At 42.3% G+C, this 25,080-nt stretch overlaps 1 protein-coding gene across 1 annotated transcript in view; it reads left to right on the top strand.

The window, feature by feature from the left end:
• PDCD1LG2 (programmed cell death 1 ligand 2) overlaps positions 1-23,035 on the top strand; it is a 119,145-nt gene extending 96,110 nt beyond the window's left edge. Inside the window, exons 9-10 of the mRNA XM_053205341.1 lie at positions 4,811-4,884; positions 22,055-23,035. Of these exons, the coding sequence (XP_053061316.1) occupies positions 4,811-4,837 (27 nt within the window). The 3' untranslated portion in view covers positions 4,838-4,884; positions 22,055-23,035. The remainder of the gene's footprint in view (positions 1-4,810; positions 4,885-22,054) is intronic.
• The last annotated feature ends 2,045 nt before the right edge of the window (positions 23,036-25,080 follow it).

Genomic DNA, 25,080 nt, shown 5'->3' on the forward strand with positions numbered 1-25,080 from the left:
AAAAACTATGCTTGGATATGTAGCAAGAACCATGTCAAGGTTTATACTTTCACCCAAAAATACCATTCCAAGGATTTTTCTAAAGGAAATCCATAGACTGAAGCAAAATGTGTTTTTATATTGAAAAAAAAATGTATTAATTACACTATTATCTACATGGCCCCAAAGTGGAAATAACCTGTCAAACAAAGCGGAAGTGAGTTAGTCATAGGAATTTTATTTGTTTTGCAGAATACTATCTATCATAAAATGACAGTTAAAAAGATTATACGGAAAAATAATTGTTATGATATAATTTTAAGTTGAAAAAATAATTTCAAAAAATGTATTAAGCACTTACCCAGCCTGAGCCCATCACTATGTCACTCAATTTACGTCTGTTATCTCTTCATGCTTAACAATCTGATAGGTAAGAAGGGCGTTCTCCTCATGGTTCATGTGAGAAAATTGAGACAAATTTCCTTAATAGTTTTCCCAAGTTCACACAGTCAGTAGAACCAGGACTCAAACCTAAGCTCACTAACAGGACAGCCATTTCTCATCATCTAATATGCCAGACAAGCCCTGACACTTAAGGATAATTAGTAAAGTAAAGAGAGAGAAAGAGAGAGAGAGAGAAACTGCAACAATGATGTGGGTGGTCACAATAACGGTTTTCTTTCTATTGCAATGCCAAGTCCAAGTAGATAAATAAATAACAAATAAATAAGAAAAAAGTGTGAGAATAGGGTGCCTCGGGGACTCAGTTGGGTAAGCATCCAACTTCAGCTCAGGTCATGATCTCACGGGTCGTGGGTTCGAGCCTCACACCAGGCTCTGTGCTGACAGCTCGGAGCCTGGAGCCGGCTTCGGATTCTGTGTCTCCCTCTCTCTCTGCCCTTCCTTGCTCTCACTCTGTCTGTCTGTCTCTCTCTCTCTCAGAAAAATAAACATTAAAAACAAAATTTAAAAAAAAGTGCGAATAAAACAAAAGGCTGGAGAGAAGCATACCAAAATATTAATGGGGCTTTGTTGAAGTAGTGGACTTGTGTGTAATTTCCCTCTTTTCTCTATTTTATAAGATTTTTTGGTAACGCACAGCACTGTTGCAAAGCATTATTTTACATGTTCACTTTGCGAGCACATACACAAAAATTGGAAAAATAGAATATTAGCATTCATATTAATATATATACATATATTTGTATATATTCTGACACGGAAACCAGAGCTCTAGAAAGCTTATTGATGACTGAAACACTTTAATATCCAGCAATAGCATAGCGGTGGTCCTTCTGACAGTGTAAGTGCTATTAGGAAATGAATGTCTGTCATTTCTTTCAGAAATTTTGAGGATTACTGTGATTTTGCTTATATGTGGAATTCAAACAAAACAGAACAAATGAACAAACGGGACAAAACAGAAACAGATTCTTAGATGCAGAGAACAAACGGGTAACTGCCAGAGGGGAAGGGCGGGGAAAGCAAACTGAGTGAGGGGGAGTAAGGGGTATAAACTTCCAGTTATAAATAAGTCGCAGCATCACAGCATAGGGAATGTTGTCAATAATATTGTAATAATTTTGTGTGGTGGCAGATGGTTGCTGACACGGTGATCAGTTTCATAACGTGCATAAATATCAAATCACGATGTCGTACACCTCAAACTAATGAATATTATGTATCAACCAGACGGTTTCTGCCAATGTGATGAGATTATGGTCAGTTTTTATTTTCTTTAGAGTCTTGAAAGATTTTAAAAAATACATTTAGGGGCACCCGGGAGGCTCCGTCGGTTGAGCGTCCGACTCTTGATTTTGGCTCAGGTCACAATCTTGTGGTTTGTGGGTTTGAGACCAGTGCCAGGCTCTGTGCTGATGGGATTCTGTCTCCCCCTCTCTGTCCCTCCCCTCCTTGCTCTCTAGCTCTCTCAAAATAAATAAAAATTTAAAATAAAAATTAAAAAAAAACACCCAACAGGGGCGCCTGGGTGGCTCAGTCAGTTAAGCGTCCAACTTCGGCTCAGGTCACGATCTCACGGTCCATCAGTTCGAGCCCCGCGTCGGGCTCTGTGCTGACTGCTCAGAGCCTGGAGCCTGTTTCAGATTCTGTGTCTCCCTCTCTCTCTGACCCTCCCCCGTTCATGCTCTGTCTCTCTCTGTCTCAAAAATAAATAAACGTTAAAAAAATATTTAATAAAAAAAATTTTAAAAATTTTAAAAAATTAAAAAAAATTAAAAAAACACCCAACATCTTTAACCCGAAAAAAAAAATAAACTCAGTTTTTTTATTTAGATTTCAAAAAGATTTTTTAAAAATACTTCGAAAGTTTAGAATTTCAGTGTCTAATTGCAAAATCCAAAGGCCCCACGAATGCCAAATATAATGGTATTTTTGGCAAAAGTTTTATATGCACAGCCCACGTCTTTTCCCTTATGTCATGTGCAAACTTTCACCCGTGTTTTAAAGAGACTCTAAACAGAAACTAAAAGGAAAGTTTACTAAGAGAAGGTGTGCAGGTCACCAGCATCCTGCCCTGCTTAATTAAGTGTCGAATCAGCCTTGCACACAGCACATGACTGGGCTGTGACCGTGCATGTGACACGAATGTGGCAGATGAGCCCCTCTCATCTCCTCCACATAGTCCTCTGGGGAGTTGACCTCAGAAACCACCCTCCTGAAGCAGGCAATTCAAGGGTGGGGAGCAAGAGGGGCCTTTCCAAAACACAAAAATTTTTTGAGTGTTCTAAAAACGAAGATAAGGAAAGCACAGGGGGGACTAGATGCTGGAATGTAACATTTGGAAGCTGTTTGGGGAAATGCCAGCCGACAGACTCCATCTATAACCGCCGCCTCCCCGCCCACCCCCGCCCCCGCCCCCGCCCCGACAAGAGGCAAAATGAAAAGTTCAAGCCCAGGTTGGCAGAGCTCCACTTTTCTGAGTGTTCATCAGTGGGACCGGGGAGCCACTGGATCACCCCAACAGCATCCCCTCCCTTTCAGAGCTGTTTGGGGTAAGGCAGCTGGTCTAGCCCTGGGATCTAACCGATTCTAGGCTGGGGCTAAGACCCCCAGTCAGCACTGTGGGAGATGTGAGGGCTACAAAGTCTTTATTAGATACCCTGCACTTTAAGGGATTTTTAGAGAGCTGGATAAATCCACACGGGAAACCACACATGGGGAAAGTTGTCGAAGAAGCAAGGCCACATACAGTTAAGTGTCTGATGAGAGGAAACAAACCTTAAGACTCCAAGGAACTCAGGGTGGGTGGGGGCCCCCCGCGGGAGGGAGAAGCAAAGGGAAGGACAAATGTCCTACTCCTGGAAGATTTTTAGTGATGGGTAGGGAGTAAGTACAGCAGTAATGGGGGCAGGACTGATACTCAAAAACTTCACCAACCTACCCAGCAGTGGCACTGGCCAGTCAGAACCGACACTGGTCCAAAGGGTGGAGAAGCTTCCTGGAAGCTCCTTGCTGAGCCAAGAGTTACCCGTTTGGTTGTTAAGTGGGGACAAAGGGGGATTTCTGGAGGTCCTGGAGAAGCAGCAAGTCTCAGGAGATGGCCAGGATGGTGGGGGGTGGGGGGGGGGCACTCCGCCTGCTTGGGACAAGGACTATTTTCTATCTAGTTCTGTCCAAGACAAAGGTGCAACCATACCAGCATCTGTTGGAAATCAGCCATGAACAAGGGCAGAAAGTACAAGCACAGTTAAAACTTGCTTTTGCATATGGTATTTCATTGGATCTGCCTCTCTGTCAGTCTGTCTATCTACCTAACTAGCCATCTGTCCATCTGTTTCTCTGTCCATGTACTTATCTTTCTGTCTGTCTGTCCACCAGAGACCAAAACCATAGGCAAAGGAACAGAGATGGGTATGAAGGTGGCCCTCATTCATCATTCATTCAGTTCTTTGGTCATTCTTCTCACAAACTCCATGCTCCTGGGTGTTGACAGTGGGGCACTGAGCTGAGGAGTCAGTCTGTCCAGAGTTGGAATGGTCACATGGGAATGGGGCCTTGCGCAACAAGCCCTGCAGGTCAGAAACTGCAAGTGGCAACAAGAAGAAACAAATGACACATAATCTGAGTATGGATCAGAGTCAGGTGTCAGGGAAAAAAGGACATCAGAAATTCAGTCACAGTGTTTTGTCAGGAACTGATGGCCATCAGGCATGGCAGACAGGTTTAAGAAGGAAACGGGGCGCCTGCGTGGCTCACTTGGCTGGGCACCTGACTCTAAATTTCAGCTCAGCTCGTGATCTCAGGGTCATGAGACTGAACCCTGTCTGACTCTGTGCTGAACAGGGAGCCTGCTTAAGATGCTCTCTCTCTCCCTCTGCCCTGTCCCTGGCTCTCTCTCTCTGTCTTTCTCTCTCTCTTTCTCTCCCTCCCAAATAAATAAATAAATAAATAAATAAGAAAAGAGGAAACCAATGAAGCCCAACCCATTGCACTCAACAGTAGTTACATCATCGTTTTCATTTCTGTGGCACGTTAAACTTTGCAGAACATTGTCAAATGGCTAGCTGAGCGTTACTGACAACTAGTAAAGGAAATAGTGCCAACAGTCTCATTTTACTGATCAGGCAGATCAGGTTTAGAGAAGTAAAGTAACTTGCCCAATGTACCCATTTCTTTCTAAGTAGAGATACCAGTTTGGTAGTTCAAGGAGATGCTGTAAACACAGAATATCTTGATTTTTATCACAGCACATACAAAGAGCTGCATTTATATGTGTGTATACAATATGGTTGGGAGAAGAAGTCAGACTGACAAAGCATCTATTAAAAAATTGTCCTTTTTGTTTGTTTGTTTACTTCTCTTCTATCAGCGACTTGCATATGGACATAGAAGATGAACCTGTAATATCTGAAGACTAATAAAGCAGGGAGAATAGTCAGCTAGGTAAGTGAGAGTTTTCTAATTTAAAATCCCACATTGGATCTACTGGGTGGCTCAGTTGGTTAAGCATCTGACTTTGGCTCAGGACATGACCTCACAGCTCATGAGTTCGAGCCCCGAGTTGGGCTCTGTGCTGACAGCTTGGAGCGTGGAGCCTGCTTCAGATTCTGTGTCTCCCCTCTCTTTGCCCCTCCCCTGCTCTCATGCTGTCTCTCTCTCAAAAGTAAGCATTAAAAGAAATAATAAAAATTTAAAAATTAAATAATTTAAGATTGACAGAGTCAAGACCAAGGAGATAGAGTGTAAAGTGTTTGCTTCTAGGTGTGTGAACACCAAAAACAGAAGAAGCCTGGTTTGTCAGTAGTGAATATGAAAAAGTTGTAGGGACTTAATGTAAAATGATGAGTGACATCATACTCGTAAACTACAAATCTGTCATAAGTACAAATGCAGGCCAAATTGAAATCTAGTTGCTAAAAAGCTAAGAGCTTTAGCACATCTGATAGTAGGATATTGTTAGGAACTGGGAACAGATAGTTTTGCTGTAACTTGTACATCTGAACCAGCCTGCATCTAGAGTATTTTGTCCTATTCTAGGCCCTACTTATTAACTGGGACATTGATAAATGGGAATAGACCTGGAGTGAGGAACCCAGCTCCATTGGTGGAATTTCCTCTAGGTCTCAAAGCACTTTTACACTTTAAGAAGCTCCTTAGGAGCTACTGATTGACTCAACCAGGTCAATATATACTAAGACTTGGGAGAAAGGGCCACTTTTAGGGAAGTCAGGTCCAGGACTATCCTTGGAAGATGCAGTCACAGGAAAACCAATGTAGATTAGGAATACCTAAAGGAGTTGGGTGTATTTCTCCCGGAGAAGAATTATCAAGGGAAGACGTGAAAGCCACGTTCAATGGGTACAAGTTCCACTGAAGTAGAGTTTGGCTCAGAACTGGCGAGAACTCAACAACAGCTAGAGCTACTCCTCAAAGGTTCATCTCCTGGTTCTTGGAAGTATTCACACATCCTGGGACTACCATTTTCCAGGATGCTCTACAAGATATTCTTCCCTTGGGAGGTAAACTTACAAGGTCTCCTTCTTATCCGAAGACCCCATAACATTTCCAACTAGTCACTCAACTTCTTTTAGGTCAGAAGACTGTGGAGCAGTGGTGGTAGGAAATGGATTTGAACTCTACCCCATGTACGATGCGTGTGGCTCTGGAGTGGAACTTTACTTACGTTTCACAGCGATACCAGAGACAGGAATCTTTCATTCTGAGCATGACTCTCAAGATCTTATCCTCAAACAAACACACTTTCCTCTGCCAACTGAAACAAGTCCTCAAGATATTCTAATAATAGATCATCAAACAAGTCAGGTTTCCACACTTCACTGGTACGGTTCCCTGAGAATGATGTCAACTTGCCATATTCCTTTCTCAGTACTATTATCTTTTCCCCGAAACTGTTCTTAAACCCAAACATCCTGTCTTCAATGCTTTTTGTATCTAAGTAAACAGAGTGAGGCTAATCACACAGGATGAGAAACTAGGTAAAGGGTAGCAAAGATCTGCCTTTTACCTGGTGGCCAATGCCAGGATTAGAGAAGAGCCAATGTGAAATTCTGGGCTTGGTTTTAAGGCAATAACTAGGAGTCATACCACCTCAGAGAATTGGATCCAGATAGGATCCGTCACTATGGGCAAAGTAAGTGGTTGCATCTGGGTGTATTAAGAGGGATACTGGGAGGACCCTACCTTTCCCCCTGTATGAACACCACCTGCATTTCTCCTCAACACTCACTTTGATAGAGAGTTTCCTTTAGACCTCAAAACACTTTTACCCTTTAAGAAGCTCCTTAGGAGCTACTGATTGACTCAACCAGGTCAACATATACTAAGACTTGGGAGAAAGGGCCATTTTTAGGGAAGTCGGGTCCAAGGCTATCCTTGGAAGATGCAGTCACGGGAAAACCACACTTTTTCATTTATTTTACCACCAGTTTAGTAGCACTATACTAGGCACTGGGGATACAGAGATGGTAAAACAACTTCTCCGTCCACAAGGGGCTTATAGATCAAAGGAGCGCTCGCTCTAACCTTTGACATAGTTATACTCTGTGTAAAAAGAACAGATGTCACAAGATGACTGAAATGGGAAAAGCAGCTGGGGTATGTGTGGTTGGACAACCCATGGCGGGACCTTTACCCGGGTGATGATGCCAACCCTTTAGTGACTGGAGGAGTGGCTAGAAACCACTAATTTGGTCAATGGAAAGCACTACACCCAAGGAGGAAGACAGTGATCCTGGAAGGACTGGAGAGATGTCAAACAGAATCTCTCAGTCAAGTGGTGGGGCCATGAATTTTTCTGTAGTTTTTTTGTTGTTGTTTTCAGGCAATCATTTCCATAAGTATGGAGTCCCCCTGGGCAATACTGGTAGGGCTGAAGAGCTAGAATTCCTCAGTGACTTTCTTTTGGAGCCTCAGACAGAGGCTCCAGATAAGAGCAGCAGCGTGCTGTAAAAGCAGACTTTTACCCCAAAACACTGGAGGATAATTAAACACTGTCCGTCAGTAACAATGGCTTCCTTCTGCAGAGATAACACAACCATGAGGGATGCATAGCAGAATATCATGGGGAAAGGGGGAAATAGGGGGTAATTTCATATAATTTCCCAGTTGAGTTTATATGATCTTTTCCAACCTGACTTGAGACCTATAGATGCAGGCTTGAGTTGAAGCCAGCTCTGCCACTGACCAGCTAGGTAACCATGGACAGGTCACTCGTTCTCTGACCCTCGGTCTCCTCACATGTGAAATCAGCAGTCTTACCCAGCAGCGTTATTGAGAGGATTAAGGATAACATAGCAATGTACCCATCCCAGTTAGTATGTAGCCAAATAGCCAAAGCTTAATGGATGATTAGCCACTAGTAGAATAATTTGTCTTAAAAACTGTATTGTGGGACAACAGAGTCAGCTCAGCCAGCCTTCACGCAGAAGTGAAAATCCTGGGATTTTCAGGAAGTAATGCTCTTAACAGAAAGTGCCCTGTGTCATGAGGTACCCCAGCTTAAACTGGGGGCAAATATTTCATGAAATCTTAATTGCTACAAATAGGACATTGGGATGTGGAGGTGGAGAGAAGTTGCTATTTCCAAGTCACCAGATTTCTTTTTCTAGAAAGAAACTTTAAAATTTACCTTTCAGATTGATGATTCCATGAGGGAAAAAAAAACCCTTAATAATTAGTTTTAATCACATAAATATTCAACCAAGATCCTAACTAGAATGGGGAATATTGAGACCATTTGTTCTTTCATTCACTCATTCACTCATTTAACAAATATTTATCCGTCACCTGCTGCATCCACAGAAGGCATTGAACATAAACACACTGACTATGTGAAAACGTTGTCTTTGCTGTAGTACAACTGTGACCCCTGGATTTTCTGGGGGTCTGGGAAGCAAGGCTTCGTTAACGGCAGTAAGATGGGGACTGAGGGGGAAAACATTTCCTATGAGGCAAGGGTACAAGTTTTGGAGGGCCCAGTTTAGTATTTTACTTTTCTGCATTATTATTTCTCTCTATTATTCTCACATCTCCTTCAGTAAAATTATGTTATGTGTTACAGTCTGTTCTCTGTTGTGGGGAATTACAAGATGCACCACCATTGGGGCCCCAGATAGTTGGCCAAAGTAAGCGTTCCTTGGGAATTACCAGAAATCCTTGAGGAGGAGAAACCAGAGACCAGCTTTCTTGCAGTCACAGGAGAGGATAAAGCTCAGAGTGATTTGGGCATTAATTAGAAGTGTGACCCTTTAAAGGCTGACTATCTCCATGGCACATTTGTCCTTGTGGGTGTCTTGAATGATTACTGGGCACACTTCCATGATACCAGGCCACTGGGCACATTTCCAGATCTGAAGCCAGAACTCACTCTCCACTGACTCAAATAATATTAAAATATTATTTTGTTGATATTAATATTTTATTAATATTAATATTATTAAATGCAAGTTATTGGGGCACCTTGGTGGCTCAGTCATTAGGCATCTGACTTCAGCTCAGGTCATGATCTCACAGTTCGTGAGCTCGAGCCCCACATCGGGCTCTGTGCTGACAGCTCAGAACCTGGAGCCTGCTCTGGATTCTGTGTCTCCCTCTCTCTCTCTACACCCTCCCCTGCTCGTGCTCTGTCTCTCTCTCCCTCTCTCTCTCAAAAATAAGTAAACATTTAAAAAAATTTTTAAATGCAAATTATTTCACATGCTGGGATACAAGTGTCCTGAGCTAGCTGACCTGAATGGACTGGAGATTGTCAACCCAAGCCTATTTCCTTTCATCCCTCTCTTTCCCTTCCATACCTACCATCCATGCTTCTCTTCCATCCATGCTTCTCTTGGGACCTGGTGCCCAAGTGAAAGTAAAGAAGTGGACACAGAAGGAAGTCTGTTGTGCTAACCACTGTGTGGGCTGTTCTGCATAAATTATCTCATTTAATCCCTTAGGGCAATTTGGCACGATAGGTAGGATTATCCTCATTTTTCTGATGAGAAACAAAAGCTGAAAATCCTATGTCCCAAGTAACATAACTGGTAAGTAGGGAAGAGCCCGGGGCCCAAGTGCATGTTTAGCTACCTCCAAATTTTTTTTACACAAACCACAAAGGAAAATGTATTTTAGAGCGAGTCTAAGCCAAACACAATGAAGAAGTAAAATGCTTACCACGTCCAAGCGCATATACGTGGTTATCGCTCAGAGACACTCACTTCCGGTTGTAACAGAATCTGAGCTCCGGGGACTCAGGTTCAAGACACTTCCCCTTACTCAGACAACGGTCACAACGGAAAAAAAAAAGTGGCAAACGGCAGTTTCAGGCAGATCACCAGCAAAATGGGCTAGAGGAGTGAAGGGACCGCATCTGTCTGTCCCAGGCACTCAAGCAGGTGCCTGGAAGGTTGATACAAATCCCTTGTTTCAAGCACAGGTTGTTCTACACGTGTAGCCCGAACAGTTTGAGGCTGAAAACCTATCCTACATGCCAAGCAAAACCACGTTTGTGTGTAAACGTCCCACAGTTTGATCATTCACAGCCCTCCCTCTCGGAACGCACTGGCCACACGGTCTTTGCAGGCCCGTAACCATCTGCGGATGCACACAAACGCACGGACCCCACTCTGAGAAGCACCCATATCGCCTCATGTTCATTTACAACAGCCTTACCCTGGTTGCTTCTGAGCTGCCTATTAATTGCAGGTTATATTTTCCTCTTTCGCTTTTTGCCTTTTTTCTTCCTTTTTTTTCTTTTTCTGTTTTAACTCAAGCAACCCAGGGTCTGCTTAAAGCAATCTTCAGTTACTACAGACGTTCTGAAGGAAAGAAGAGAGGTGAAGAGAGCTAGATGATATTTTCTTTCCAGTGATTGGTATAGAACTGAGCACGGCCGTTACTTTCCATCTCGAAGATGAAATTTGCATGTGGAGGCTGGAGGCTAGGACCCTGATATTTGCATGTCTCTCCCCCTGCCTTCCCCTTTTCCTAGCCTGCACCCGCAGCGTTAGAGGAACCATATAACCAGTGGGAAGGAGGTAGACAGAGCAGCGTACCAGCTCATGGTAAGCGTCCAAAGTGGCCTTTCTGCAGTCCTATCATACAATTAGATTTAAAAGTCAAAGCAGATACCCCCATACCACCCAGTATACCTCTCCTTTGCCATCTCTGTTTTGTGGTCACACGCTTTTCTACCACAGGGTGATGATACCATGATGACCCTCAAGGGGTTTCTATGCTGACTTCCCAGAAACAGGTTGGGGAGAAAGCGTTACTTCTCTTTTGCTTCCCCTCCCCAAAGGTCCCTTCTGTGCACCTCAGACTTGCTCTTCAACCCGTCCTTCTTTTGAGGGAAATTCGTTCATTGTTCCTCGTTCACCCCATTCTGACCTCAGTAGCTAAAACACACAAAACCCAGAGCTCATCCCTCAGTCAAGTACAGAAATAGTCTGCTGCAGATGCCGAAACTCCATTTGTACCTGGATGTTTTCCCCCTCAGGATTCTTTTTGGAGAAAAAGAATTAGAGAAGCCCATACACAGAGGGCAGAGCATAGAACAGAAACCTCAGAGCCTGCCACCTTCCATTGTTCCTACTGTCGCCATGAGCCACCTGGGGCTGGAGGGAGAGTCTAGCATAGGAAAGACAGCAGCTTGTCGAAGCTTTGGTAAAGGATCTCTTGGGCGATCTGGAAGTGTGTAGAAAGCTCTGTAGTTACTAGGAATATGAAGATATCAGTCCCTGGCAAACAGTAGGTGCTTAATATCTATGGTCAATAATTGAACGGTTGCATGAATGAATGGGCAAAGGGAAAAAAAGAAGACATGAGGGAGGCTGGGTAGAGATAACCCTCGCCTTACTTTCTTCCTAGCATCTATTTATTTATTTGTATTTATTTTTAATTTTTTTAATGTTTATTTATTTTTGAGAGAGGCAGAGACAGAATGCGAGTGGGTTAGGGGCAGAGAGAGAGGGAGACACAGAATCCGAAGCAGGCTCCAGGCTCCTAGCTGTCAGCACAGAGCCCGACGCAGGCCCTGAACTCACGAGGTGCGAGTCGGATGCTCAACCGACTGAGCCACCCAGGCACCCCTCTAGGATCTTTTTAGAGTTATTTCCATTTTTTCCAGCTGATCCAGGATGGTGCAGACACCATCTCCAGGCTGAAGGCTTTTGGGTCGGTTCATCTTTCCAGCCTCAGTGCTGGCTAGACTTAGGCACACATTTCCGCACCTCCCAGGCAAAGGCTCAAGATAAAGCAAGCCTCATTGGCAAGATGAAAAAGGAAAAGGGGAGGGGAGAAGTCTGCATTCTCTTCCTTCTGTTTCAGTTTGCTGGTGCTCATGTGCAAATTAAATTCATGTCCCTGTTTTCCACAATGATGAATCATACTTAATATCACTGAGGCACCCTGATGGTGAAATCTGCTGATGGTAGATTTGTGACAGTGTAAAGGGAAACTCCACGTTTCATAATATCTAGAGAATATGCCTTCAAAGCAAACCCTTACTCTTGTCACTCTTCCTAAAACCAGAGCTACTCAGACTTTAATGTGCACATGCACCACTGGGGGGGGGGGGGGCTTTTTTATATCATTAGTGAAGTATACTTGACATACAATATTATATTACTTTCAGGGGTACCACACGGTGGTTTGACATTTGTATATGTTGCAAATGATCTCCTTCCTTAGCGTAGTTACCATCTGTCACCATCCAAAGTTGATACAGTGTTATTAACTCTATGCCCCAGGCTATACATTATATCCCCAAGACTTACAAATTTTATAACTGGAAGTTTGTACTGTTTGATCCATTTCACCCATTTTGCCCCACCAAAACCCCCCTCCGTCTGACACCATGCAACCTGTTCTCTGTGTCTGTGCGTCTGAGTTTGGTTTGGTTTTGCTTATTTTGTTTTCAAAATTACATATAAAAGTGAAATCATGTGGTATTTGTCTTTCTATGTCTGACTTATGACTACATCTCTCCATGTTGTCCCAAATGACAAGATTTCATTCTTTTTATGGCTGAGTAATATTCGTGGGGGGGGGGTGTACATATGCACCTTCTTTATCCATTCATCTATCTATGGACCCTTACATTGTTTCCGTATCTTGGCCATTGTAAATAATGCTGCAATGAACATAAGGGGGCACATATCTTTTTGAATTAGTGTTTCTGCTTTCTTCAGATAGATATCCAGAAGTGGAATTGCTGGGTCATATGGTAGCTCTATTTTTAATTTTTTTGAGGAAATTCAATATTGCTTTCCATAGGGGCTGCACCGATTTACCCACCAACAGTGTAGGAGGGTTCCTTTTTCTCCACATCCTCACCAACCCTTGTTATTTCTTGTATTTTTTATTTTAGCCATTCTGATAGATGTAAAATGATATCTCATTGTGGTTTTGATTTGCATTTCCCCGATGTTGAGCACCTTTTCATGTGCCTGCTGGCCATCTGTATGTCTGCTTTGGAAAAATGCCTATTCAGATGCTCTGCCTTTTTTTTTTTTATCAGGTTGTGTGGGTTTTTGCTATTGATTTGTATGAGTTCTTTATATACTTTAGATATCAAGCTCTTATTGGATATACGTTGACCAAATATTTTCTCCCATTCAGTAGGTTGCCTTTTTGTTTTATTGATGGTTTCCCTCAACGTACAGGAGCTTTTTAGTTTGATGCAGTTACATTTTTTTATTTTTGCTTTTTTTGTCTTCCCATTGGAGTCAGATCCAAAAAAAAAAAAAAATCAGTAAGATCAATGTCATGGAGCTTACAGCCTAAGTTTTCCAGTTTCATTCTTTTGAATGTAGCTGTTTAGTTTTCCCAACACTATTTATTGAAGAGACTTTTCCTAGTGTATATTCTTACCTCCTTTGTCATAAATTAATTGCCATACGTGCATGGGCTTACATCTGGGTTCTCTATTCTGTTCCATTGATCTATGTGTCTGTTCTCATGCCAGTACCACATTGTGTTGATTATTATAGCTTTGTAGTACAGTTTGAAATCCAGGAGTGTGATACCTCTGACTGTGTTGTTCTTTCTCAATATTGATTTGGCTATTCAGGGGTTTTTTGTGGTTCCACACATATTTTGGAATCATTCCTTCTAGTTCTGGGAAAAATGATATCAGAATTTTGATAGGGATTGCATTCAATCTGTCGGTTGCTTTGGGTAGTATGGACGTTTTCACAGTATTAATTCTTCCAGTCTGTGACCATGGAATATCTTTCCGTTAGTGTCTTCCTCAACTTCGTTCATGACCGTCTTCTAGTTTTCAGTGTACAAGCCTTTCACGTCCTTGGTTAAATTGAGTCCTAGATATTTTAATCTTTTTGACGCAATTTTGAGATTGTTTTCTTGATTTCTCTTTTATTTTGTTGTTAGCGTATAGAAACACAATAATTTTTATTATTAATTTTGTATTCTGCAACTTTACTGAACTCATCTTACTAGTTCTGACATTTTTGTTGTTGTTGTTAGAGTCTCTAGGCTTTTCTATATATAGCATCATGTCGTCTGCAAATAGTGACAGTTTTACTTCTTCCTTTCCAATTTGGATGCCTTTTATTTCTTTTTGTTGCCTAACTGATGTATCTAGGACTTCCAATACTATGCTGAATAAAAGTGAGGATGGCAGGCATCCTTGTCTTGTTCCTGATCTTAGAGGAAAAGCTTTCAGCTTTTCACTATTGAGTATGATGCTACCGGTGGGTTTGTCATATAAAGCCTTTATTATGTTGAGCTACCAACAAAAAACATTTGTTGAATGTTTTTAATCCTAAATGGATGTTGAATTTTGCCAAGTACACTTTCTGCATCTACTAAGATTACCATAGGATTTTTATATTTGATTTTGTTAATGTGGTGTATCATGTCCATTGGTTTGCAAATGCTGAAACATCCTTGCATCCCTGGAGTAAATCCCACTTGATCATGGTGTAGAATCCTTTTAATGTATTGTTGAATTCTGTTTGCTTGTATTTTGTTGAGGATTTTGCACCTATGTTCATCAGCTGTCTTGTAATTTTCTTTCTTTTTTATTTTTTGTGGTGGCCTTGTCTGTTTTTGATGTCAGGGCAATGCTGGCCTCATAAAATGAGTTTAAGAGCATTCCCTCCTCTGCAGTTTTTTGGATGATTTTGAGAAGGGTAGGTATTAAATGTTCTTTGAATATTTGGTAGAATTCACCAGTGAAGCTGTCTTGTCCTGGATTTTTGTGTGATCACTGGTTCAATCTCCTTTCTAGTAATCAGTCTCTTCAAATTTTCTACTTCTTCCTAATTCAGTCTTGAAAGATTGTATGTTTCTAGGAATTTCTCCCTTCTAGGCTGTCCAATGTGTTGATGTATAATTGTTCATAGAAGTCTATTGTAATCCTTTGTATTTCTGTGGTATCAGTTGTAACTCCTTTTTCATTTCTGATTTTATTTGAGCCCTCTCTCTCTCTTCTCTTGGTTAGTCTAGCCAAAGACTTTTGTCAAGTTTATCTTTTCAAAGCACCAGCTCTTAATTTGCTGATCTTTTCTATTATCTTTTTAGTCTCTATTGCATTGATTTCCACTCTGATCTTTACTATTCCCTTCCTTCTACTAACTTTGGATTTCATTTGTTCTTCTTTTTCTAGTTCCTTTAAATATAAAGTTAGATTGTTTGTTTGAGATTTTTCTTGTTTCTTGAGATAAGCCTGTATTGCAGTGAACTTCCCTCTTAGAAACCCTTTTGCTGTATCCCATAGATTTTAGTATGTCATTTTTCTGTTTTCATTTATCTCTGGGTATTTTTTAATTTCTCCTTTGATTTCTTTGATTTCTCCAATGCTTGTTCATTAGTATGTTGTTTAATCTACTTGTATTTGTGACTTTTCCAGTTTTCTTCTTGTAATTGATTTCTAGTTTCAAATCATTGTGGTCAGAAAAGATGCTTGATATGATTTCAATCGTCTGGAATCTATTGAGATTTGTTTTTTGTTTTGCTGAACAGGTCATCGATCCTGGAGATGGTACTGTGTGTACTTAAGAATGTGAATTCTGCTGCTTTTGGATGGAATGTTCTTGATCCCTCCCTGTTGTATGTCCCCACACTGGGGATGGTATTTTTTCGCCAAGATCATATTCTGTCCCTCCATCCATTTTGATGTTGTCCTTTTATCCTTTGTTGTGGGGAGAAGTCACCTAGTTTTCACACCATTTTCAGAGGTAAAAGAGGGGAGCACAGGATCTTCCTATGCAGCCATCTTGAAACCCTCCTTCTCTAAGAGCTTGTTAAAATGCAGTTCCTGATTCAGTAGGTCTTGGGTGAGACCCAGGATTCCACACTTCTAACAATTTGTCTGGTGATGCCAAAGCTACCCTAAGGGGAACCAGACTTTGAGTAGCAAGGACCTAGAGTTTAGGTCCTAGATCATTGCTCTAAGTGTCTTCCAGCTTCAATACTTATCAAGCCATCTCCACACCCATGCAACTGCTGGACACTCTGGACATCATCAACGACTTGCGGAGCCCCAGATACGGCATGATCTTCAAACCTGTGTGGCTTTGTACATCTCTCTGCCCTTCACCCCCCTTCACTGGATGAGCTCCTTCATGTCTCAGCTCACATGTAACATCTTCCATGGAACCCTCCCAATTCCCCAACCTCCCAGGCATTCAGGTCCTCTCTCCTCTGTGCTCATCACACATAATATGCTATTTACATTTCCTGGTCTGTACCCTAAGGTTGCTCAGGTTATGCCCCACACAAGTGTCCTTAACCAAGGAGGCAAGAGGAGGCTGAAGTCCATTCTGTTCTCCACTTATTATTCCTGAGCACTGGCACAGAGCTGCCCCCACCAGGAGGAAGGGGTGACTTTTTCCAAATCACATAAAGGTGCCATAGGGGCTGATTGTCTTTTCTACCAGGTGCAGGATCTCATTCATGTTTCCATTTCTATCTCCTAGCCCAGTGCCTGTCACTGTACTGTATTGAGTGAAATGTTTGTTGAGAGATGAGAGAAAGAAATGAAGGGCTACTACAGAGAGGAATGTGCAGACGGTAATTTCATTTGGTTCTAATGGTAAATCAACTAAACTATGAGCAACAGATCTGGGGTTTGTGGGCACCTGGGTGGCTCAGTCCATTAAGCATCTAATTTTGGCTCAGGTCATGATCTCACAATTCGTGAGTTCGGGTCCCACATCAGGTGAGCTTGAGGCCCGCATTGGGTGAGCTCAAGGCCCGTATCAGGTGAAACACAAGCCCTGCTTTGGGTGAGCCCCGCTTCTCTCTCTCTCTCTCTCTCTCTCTCTCTCTCTCCCTCTCCCTTTCCCTCTCCCTCTCCCTCTCTCCCCCACCTCTCTCTCTGTCTGCCCCTCATAAGATTCTCTCTCTCTCTCTGCCCCTCACTCACTTGCTCCCTCCCTCCCTCCCCCCCCTTCTCTCTCTTGAGAGAGAGAGAGAGAGAGAGAGAGAGAGAGAGAGAGAGAGATCTGGGATTTGCTCACATGCTGCTAGAAAGGCCAGGTCCTCAAAACCCCCATTTTACTATAAGGATTATAATAAGTATTAGTGAAAAGAGATGTAAAGGCCACTGTAGAAAGCTTATCAGAATGAGCAAAGAAATAGGCTGCCCACAGTCAGTGCCCAATTGCCATGTCTTTTCAGATCTAGGGGAAGATGAGGGGGACTCTGAAGATATCATTTGGTCATGAGCTTTAGAGGTTATTGAAAGCAGCGGTTTCTACAGCAGAAAGAACATCCTGGGAACAAGAAGAGTTGATGGCAAAACTATGAATTCACCTAGGGGGCTCAACTCAGAAACCAAGCAGAATGTGCTAGACTGTGAACGCGAGGCTCCCCTGATAGCTAAGGGCCTGGTTTTTGTGGACAAAGGCCTGGCCCAGACGAAGGGGCCTCTCCGTGCAGTCTTGTAGGTGGGGCTCGTGTGATCTGGTGTGTGAGAGCTCCTCAGTTGTTTCCCTGTGAGTGTGGCTTTGACAAGACCGTAAGCTTCCTGGAGTTGGGGCTCAGCCTCAGACACCCTCTCTCTTCCTGGGACTGAGATGCCTTGGGAAATGAGCTAGGTGCTGGAGTTGCAGGGACTTTACAGCTGCTATTGATGATGAAATAAACAACCGCGGTTCTAACAATCCTCAGCCAGCATATCCAGAATTTCACCCTGCAACTCTAAAAGAGATTCCTCTGAGCAACATACCAATACCCTGCAGAAACCCAACCTGGACTGTACCTTCTTATAGCATCTTCTTCTCGTTAAAGGCGGTTTCTGAACATGCAAGCGTGGTTTTGCAGTAAGGGGAACTGAGAGTCTTGAGAGCTGCATGTTATCATGTGACTTCAGGATAAAATGTTATTCAAAATAAAACCTAAATAAATTAAACACACACACACACAGACACACACACAGAAGGGAAAGTAGGGTAAGATATCTAAATCCCCATTTATCTCTTACCAGAATTTAATCCCGGATCTCCTTGCCTCCAGCTAGTGTGGCAATCAGAAAGTGCATGGGCAGCATTTTGGGCCATAATTTTTCACCTAAGGGACTTTCTGGTCTTGTTATCTAGGATGAACTTAATGATCAGATGATGTGTAATCACCCCCAAAATAAAAGAGAGATGGTCTTTCTGATATATCACCATCATGAGACTTAACACTGATAACTGCCTAAGAATCTACCGGCTGTACTCGAGGCAAGAATTGAATAAAAACAAAGTTTCCTCTTTTTAAGGCAATAAAAAATGCTGACTTCATGTACTTATTCCCTGTGTCATTTCGAGAAGGAATGCAGACTAGTTAATGTCTCTTTTTTTCCCTAAAAAAGTCAGCCAGTTTGCATATGTTACTATTTAAAAAATTACATGTCATTTTGCAAAAATTTGGAAATCATAAGAGTTCAAAAAGGAAAGGTCCCTCCAAATGCCACCAACCAGCACAATTCTTCCTAGTATCCTACTACAGCTTTTCAAAAGCCATAGAGAAAACCAGCGTATGAAAAGCTTTGTTCATATATTCATAAAGTGAATCAGATGCAGGCTATGTTCTTAACTCTGAGGACTGGGGGAATTGTGTCAGTGCAATAATCCAGAAGTGTTAAACGTGAAATTCAAACATTAAGACAGTATGTGACCGTTGATCATTACACTGTCACTGAATGACAGTGCAAATTTCCTGATCTGTAACGTGACTTTTTGTTCTAAAACAGATTAGAAAGGTTTGGACACACTTGTATACTGTCTCTACATTTTGGATGAAAGCAGAAAGCACCTTCTTAGATACTAAGATATCTTTTAAGGTTGACACAGGTGCGTGCGCACACACACACATACACACACAGAAGGAAGGAAGGAAGGAAGGAAGGAAGGAAGGAAGGAAGGAAGGAAGGAAGGAAGGAAGGAAGGAAGGAAAAGAAAGAAGAAAAGGGGAAAAAAAGAAAAAGAAAAGAGAAAAAAGAAAAATCCATTCAGGAAAATAGAGAAACCAAACACATTATTTATCAGGCAATTCACATGTATCCTCTTGAAAGAAAGATTAACTCTGGATATTTTGTTACTTCTAAGACATTTCTTCTGAGCATCCATAGCATTTTTCCTTCTTACTTACCTCTTCTTTCTCAGCTTCTTTACCTGGTTCTCAAAAGAAATCTGAAGTGATGTATCTCCTTTGGATGCCTCATAGTAGGCTGCTAAATTTCTTGCTTTGTGATTTGCAATTGCCTTAAAACTGAGTACTGAAACTGCAAACTTCAAACTTTGATTTAAGCACCAGATATGTTTGAGTCGGTGTGTGTGGATGAGACAACACAAAACCTTGAGATAGCAGAGCTGGGATGGAGGTTCAACATCATTCCCCACATTTTACAGATAAGGAGACTGAGCCCCATGGGGGACTTGAGGCACATTCATGAGAACACAACTCATTTGTGACTTTAAAAATACGTATTTCCTGAAGGCTTCTGGGTGGCTCCGTCGGTTAAGCGTCTGACTTCGGCTCAGGTCACGATCTCACAGTTTGTGGGTTCAAGCCCCACATCGTGCTCTTTGCTGTTAGCACAGAGCCTGCTTCAGATTCTGTGTCCCCCCGCCCCTCTCTCTTTGCCCCTCCCCCACTCACACTCTCTGTCTCAAAATAAATAAGGCCCCCACACAGGTTCTCTCTTGGTCACAGGTCTGCCACAAGGGATTCTTGCCACTGCTTTTGGGGTCCCAGTGCTCAGAGCAGGCCATCACAGACATCCCCTTGCACTGGAGCCCTGTGTGAAAGTGTATGCAGATCCCCAATGCTTACAGAGCCTGCCACAGGCCTGTTGCCCCCAGCTCCCTATTCATGCCAGTCTCGTCCATTCTCCCTCCTCCTTAGGGCCAGGCCACCTCTTTTCCTCTTCACCTCCCATATCCAGTTCTTATCATCCCAGAGACTTTTAAAGCAAGGGCAAAAATGTGACCCTGAGGCTAGGAAGCCCTGAGCCCCAAGACAGAAAGCCTAGGTTTCTGCTCTTCCTTTCATGGGAGGCTAGAGCAGAAAACAACATCCCCGTTATCCTCAACCAGTTATCTGTGTTATTTTAGATAACCAGTTATTGGAAGTAACCTTTGAAACCCCTTTCTCTTTTAGGATCCATTTCAGGTCCCCAGTTCCCTAATATTTTGCCCATCTTTCTTCATCCACATCTGCTTTTTTTTTTGTAATGTTTATTTATTTTTGAGAGAGAGGGAGAGACCGAGTACAAGCAGGGGAGGGGCAGAGAGAGACACACACACATAGAATCCGAAGCAGGCTCCAGGCTCTGAGCTGTCAGCACAGAGCCTGATGTGGGGCTCGAACTCACAAACCATGAGTTCATGACCTGAGCTGAAGTTGGAAGCTCAACCGACTGAGCCACCCAGGCACTCCCACATCAGCTCTTAAGAAGTGATCTGGTCATCTCAGGTACTCTCATATCCTCATGTGCTTAATGTCTGACTTTCTCCAGATTATAACTTTCATGAATTAAGGATTAGAACTAGGTTAGGGTTAGGGTTAGTGGCGCATAGAAATAATAAGAGTCTAATTTAAGGTTGGTCTCAGAGGAGATAGAGAGAGAGATGGCTGGGAATGAAATTGAAATATTAAGAAAAAATTTAGAGGGCTTGCTAACAAATTTGCCATGAAGGATGTGAAAGGCAGCAGTCAAGATGAATCTGAAATTTTTTTAATTGACTCATTCAAATGTGCTGTGGGACAGCAAGAGGAAGACGGGGGCTGGTTTATTGGTAAAGGGTGGCGGACAGTGGAGGGCTTGTGAACAGTGAGTCTGGTTTGGAAACTGTAAGATACTTGGGGAGGTTGTCCAGAAGGCAGATAGACTTGTTTTAAGTCAATGTGAGCAGGAAAATCAAAACAAAATTGTGAAGTGGGCAAGGTTATCTTTAGAAACCCCTTTCTCTTTTAGGATCCATTTCAGGTCCCCAGTTCCCTAATATTTATTTATCCACAATCTTTCTTTATCCACATCTGCTCTTAAGAAGCAATCTGAGCAGCACCTGGGTGGCTCAGTCGATGAAGTATCCGACTTTGGCTCAGGTCATGATCTCGTGGTTCGTGGGTTCGAGCCCCTCGTCAGGCTCTGTGCTAACAGCTCAGAGCCGGGAGCCTGCTTAGGATTCTGTGTCTCCCTCTCTCTCTGACCCTCCTCCACTCATGCTCTGTCTCACTCTGTCTCTCAAAAATAAATAAATGTAAAAAAAAAAAAAAAGAAGCAATCTGATCATCTCGGGTGATCTCAGTTTTGAAGGTGACCTATTGATGAGACACAATGGGTTAGTTCTCTCATGTTGTACTTGAACGCTAATAACACCACTCATAGAACCAGTGCTCACATAGCTCTTTCTGTGTGCCAGGCGCTGCTCCAAATACCAAATGTTTTTCCCAGCACCATGAGGCAGGAAGTATTTTATAAGTGAGAAAACAGATATTGGGAGGCTGAGTTGTTCAAGGTCACACAGCCAGTTAGCAATGTAGCAGGAAACATCCCCTGGATGGAGGCTCTAGAATCCGTTCTTGTAACCACTTTCCTGGGAATGAAAGCATAAGGGTTGAAATATGTAGTAAATTGGGGGGTGAGGTGAGGGGACTCTAAGCAAAGTTCCGATTCCATTGTGCAAATTCACTGCGGTCTCATCCTGCTAACTAGTGAGTGTGATGATATGTACTCTGCCCAGAATTAACCTTGGGCAATTCACTTAATCTCTTTCTGTTTCATTTTCCTCATACATAAAAGAAGGAGAAATGACCCATATACAAGTTTATTCCTTATAGCAATGCTTGTAATAGCTAATCGCTGGAAACAACTTAAATATCTCTTGATAGGAAACTGGATAAAAAAAAATGATTGTACACCCATAAAATGGAATATAAAGCAGTCATAAAAAAGGAGGTGAGGTAGATCTCTGTGTACTGCTATAGAGTGATTTCTAGAATAGATTGTTTTACACACACAGAGACCATGGTACACAGCTGGGTATACAAAATGCCACAATTTGAACAAATAGGGGTGATAGGAATATATATATATATATATATATATATATATATATCTATATATATCTATATATATATCTTTATATTTGTACAGGCAAACTTACAGGAAACCTATAGAATTAGCTGCTTCAGGAGCACTGGATGGATGGCCAAGAGAGACATCAGGAGAGAACCTTTACCAGTTAGGAAAGCCAGCAGGAAATACACAGCATACTCAACAGGTGTAATCAAAGGGGGTTTAACAAAGAATGATCTACAAAGGTGTGACAGGGCTAAGGCACCCAACAGAGGATGTGATGTGCCCACCCTTGGGCCAGCTACAGAGGGGAACCATTACCATGCCTAGGCCCCAAGGGACAACAGGAGTAAGTGGTCACCTGAACCCAGAGAGAGAAAAAGAAAACATGAAGTGAGATGTGGCGCCTGGGTGGCTCAGTCGTTTAAGCTTCTGGCTTCAGCTCAGGTCATGATCTCACGGTTCGTGGTTTCCAGCCCTGCGCTGGGCTCTGTGGTGATGGCTCAGAGCCTGGAGCCTGCTTCGGATTCTGTGTCTCCCTCTCTCTCTGCCCCTCCCCCACTCATGCTCTGTCTCCCTCTCTCTCTCTTTCTTTCTCTCTCTCTAAAATAAAGAAACATTAAAAAAAAGAAAAAACATGAAGCGAGGATTAGAGAAGGTTTCTAAGCCTCTCCCTTTCAAACGCTACTTAGTTCTTTGAAATCACAACCCATAGCCCCATCTAGTGGCAAAGCGATGCCTCACTGTCCTCAGCACAGTCTCATTTTAGGGGAATTCTATCGCGAGCCAGGCTCTGGGCTCCAACAACACTGGCGTGCGTGAGCCGTTTTCACTGTGAATCATACCCACTTGGTGAATGATCTTATCCCCTAAAGGTAGAGAATAATCACTTTGAGACACAGAATATTTGTTGTGTTTTCCTCTAAAGAGATAGTGGAAATTCACTTAAATTCAGTTTTGCACTAAGTAGTTATGATATTGTCCTGTATTTCAAATCATTACATAAACTTAGAGGTAAGCAGCACACGCTCTAAGACTGTCAATCTTCCATAAGCCCACGTTTCAGCTTTGCCACCACCCTGCTCATATGTCCTTACTGCAGTGAATCTCCTAGTCTTAGATTCTAACTTAATTGGGCGGAGATGAGACTCAGCCATTGATTTTTGGGTTTAGTTTTGGTTTTAAGATCCACAGCGGTTTTGGGGCGCCTGGGTGGCTCAGTTGGTTGAGTGCCCTACCCTTGGTTTCGGCTCAGGTCATGATCTCCAAGCTTCATGGGTTCGAGTCCCACATCGGGCTATGCACTGGCAGCACGAAGGCTGCTTGGGATTTTCTTTCTTTGTCCCTCTCGCTCTCTGCCCCTCCCTCACTTGCTCTGTCTCTCTCAAAATAAATAAACTTAAAAAAACAAAGATCCCCAGTGGTTGTAATGGGCACACAGGGCTGGGAGTCCCTGCTTCCTCCTCTGAACTCCCAAAGATTTTTAAAACAACTTTTGTGATCTTTTTTCCTTAATAGAAAAATTAATGCGATGACAGAGTATTCTTTTTGCTCATCAGATTGACAATAAGCAAACCCTCTGGTGTTTCTGGGAGGAAAATGAGCACTCAATTATACGATGAGAATATAAATTGGTGCACCGGCTTTAGGAACAATGTGGCAACATGTGTCAAAATGCATTCTGTTTGAGCCAGTGATTTGACTCCTAGGGATTCATCCTATGCTCCTAATCATACATAGGGATAAAAATGCCTGCGAAGGAACCCTCATTGCAACATTGTACACACAGCAGAAGATGGAAAGTAACTGCAGTGTGTCCTGAGAGAGGACTGGTAAAGTAGTTACAGAACACCTATGCAGTGTTATCTTGAGCAGTCAGAAAAAAAGAGGTATTTCTATAGAGGCGCAGAAGGACCGTTCTAAGGTATACCATTAAATAGGAAAAAAGATCCAATCCAACGTTATAGAATGCTCACATTGTGCCTCTTTACAAAAGAAGACATATGTCTTGATCTATGCTTGCAAATGCATTGAGTATCTTTACAAGGACACACAGGCACCTGTTAAGAATGACTGCCTGCCTAGAGGAAAGCATACTACACCCGATGGGTGTGGGTCAGCCAAATAACAAAAGATAATTTTGTAAAATTCCCCACATGTTTGAAAATAATTGAAACACACTTATAAATGACTCATGTGTCAAAGAACAAAGGATCATAGAAATGTAAAAACACTAAAAACTGAATGATAATGAAAATACTACCTACCGTGTCCTGTAGGATATAGCTAAAGTTGTCCTTGGAAGGAAGTTTATTCGTTTAAATGCTAATTGTAGAAAAGAAGAAAGTTGAGAGTTAGTTAGCTATGTGTTCAACTTAAGAAATTACGAAAAGACCAATAGGGGAAAAAAAAAAGTAGAAGGAAGTACATAGTAAAGACAAAAATAGAAGTTCATGCAAAAAGTTAACAAAGATGCGGGGCACCTAGGTGGCTCGGTCAGTTGAGCGTCTGACTTTGGCTGAGATCATGATCTCATGGTTTGTGGGTTCGAACCCCACGTCACGCTCTGCGCTGACAGCTCAGAGCCTAGAGCCTGCTCTGGACTCTGAGTCTCTGTCTCTGCCCCTCCCCCTTGTGCTCTGTCTCTGTCTTCTCAAAAATAAACAAATGTTTTAAAAAAGTAAACAAAGATGCAAAAGAGAGAGTTAATAAAGTACAAATTCTGTCTTATAGGGAAATCTCTGCTGAGATGGAACAAGAAAAAAAAGAGAGAAAGGACAAGCAACACTGGGGTGGAAGGCACATAACCGAAGATAAGGCAGAGATTTTTTAAATTGTGTGCATTGAGGTCAAACATTTGAAAATTTAAGTGAAATGGACAAATTCCTAAAAAAATATAACATCAAAACTTACTCAAAAATAGAGAACCCAAATTGCCTTTTAGCTATTGAAGAAGCATACTCAATATTTTAAAGTCTTCCCAGAAAGGAAATATTAAGTTCACATGTTTTCACAGATGACGTACAACAGGTTTTTAAGGAAGATATCACTCCAATCGTTAAAACTGTCTCAACAGAAAAAGAGGGAATACGACACAGCTGATT

This window comes from Acinonyx jubatus, chromosome D4, assembly GCF_027475565.1.
Source record: "Acinonyx jubatus isolate Ajub_Pintada_27869175 chromosome D4, VMU_Ajub_asm_v1.0, whole genome shotgun sequence".
Lineage (NCBI taxonomy): Eukaryota > Metazoa > Chordata > Mammalia > Carnivora > Felidae > Acinonyx > Acinonyx jubatus.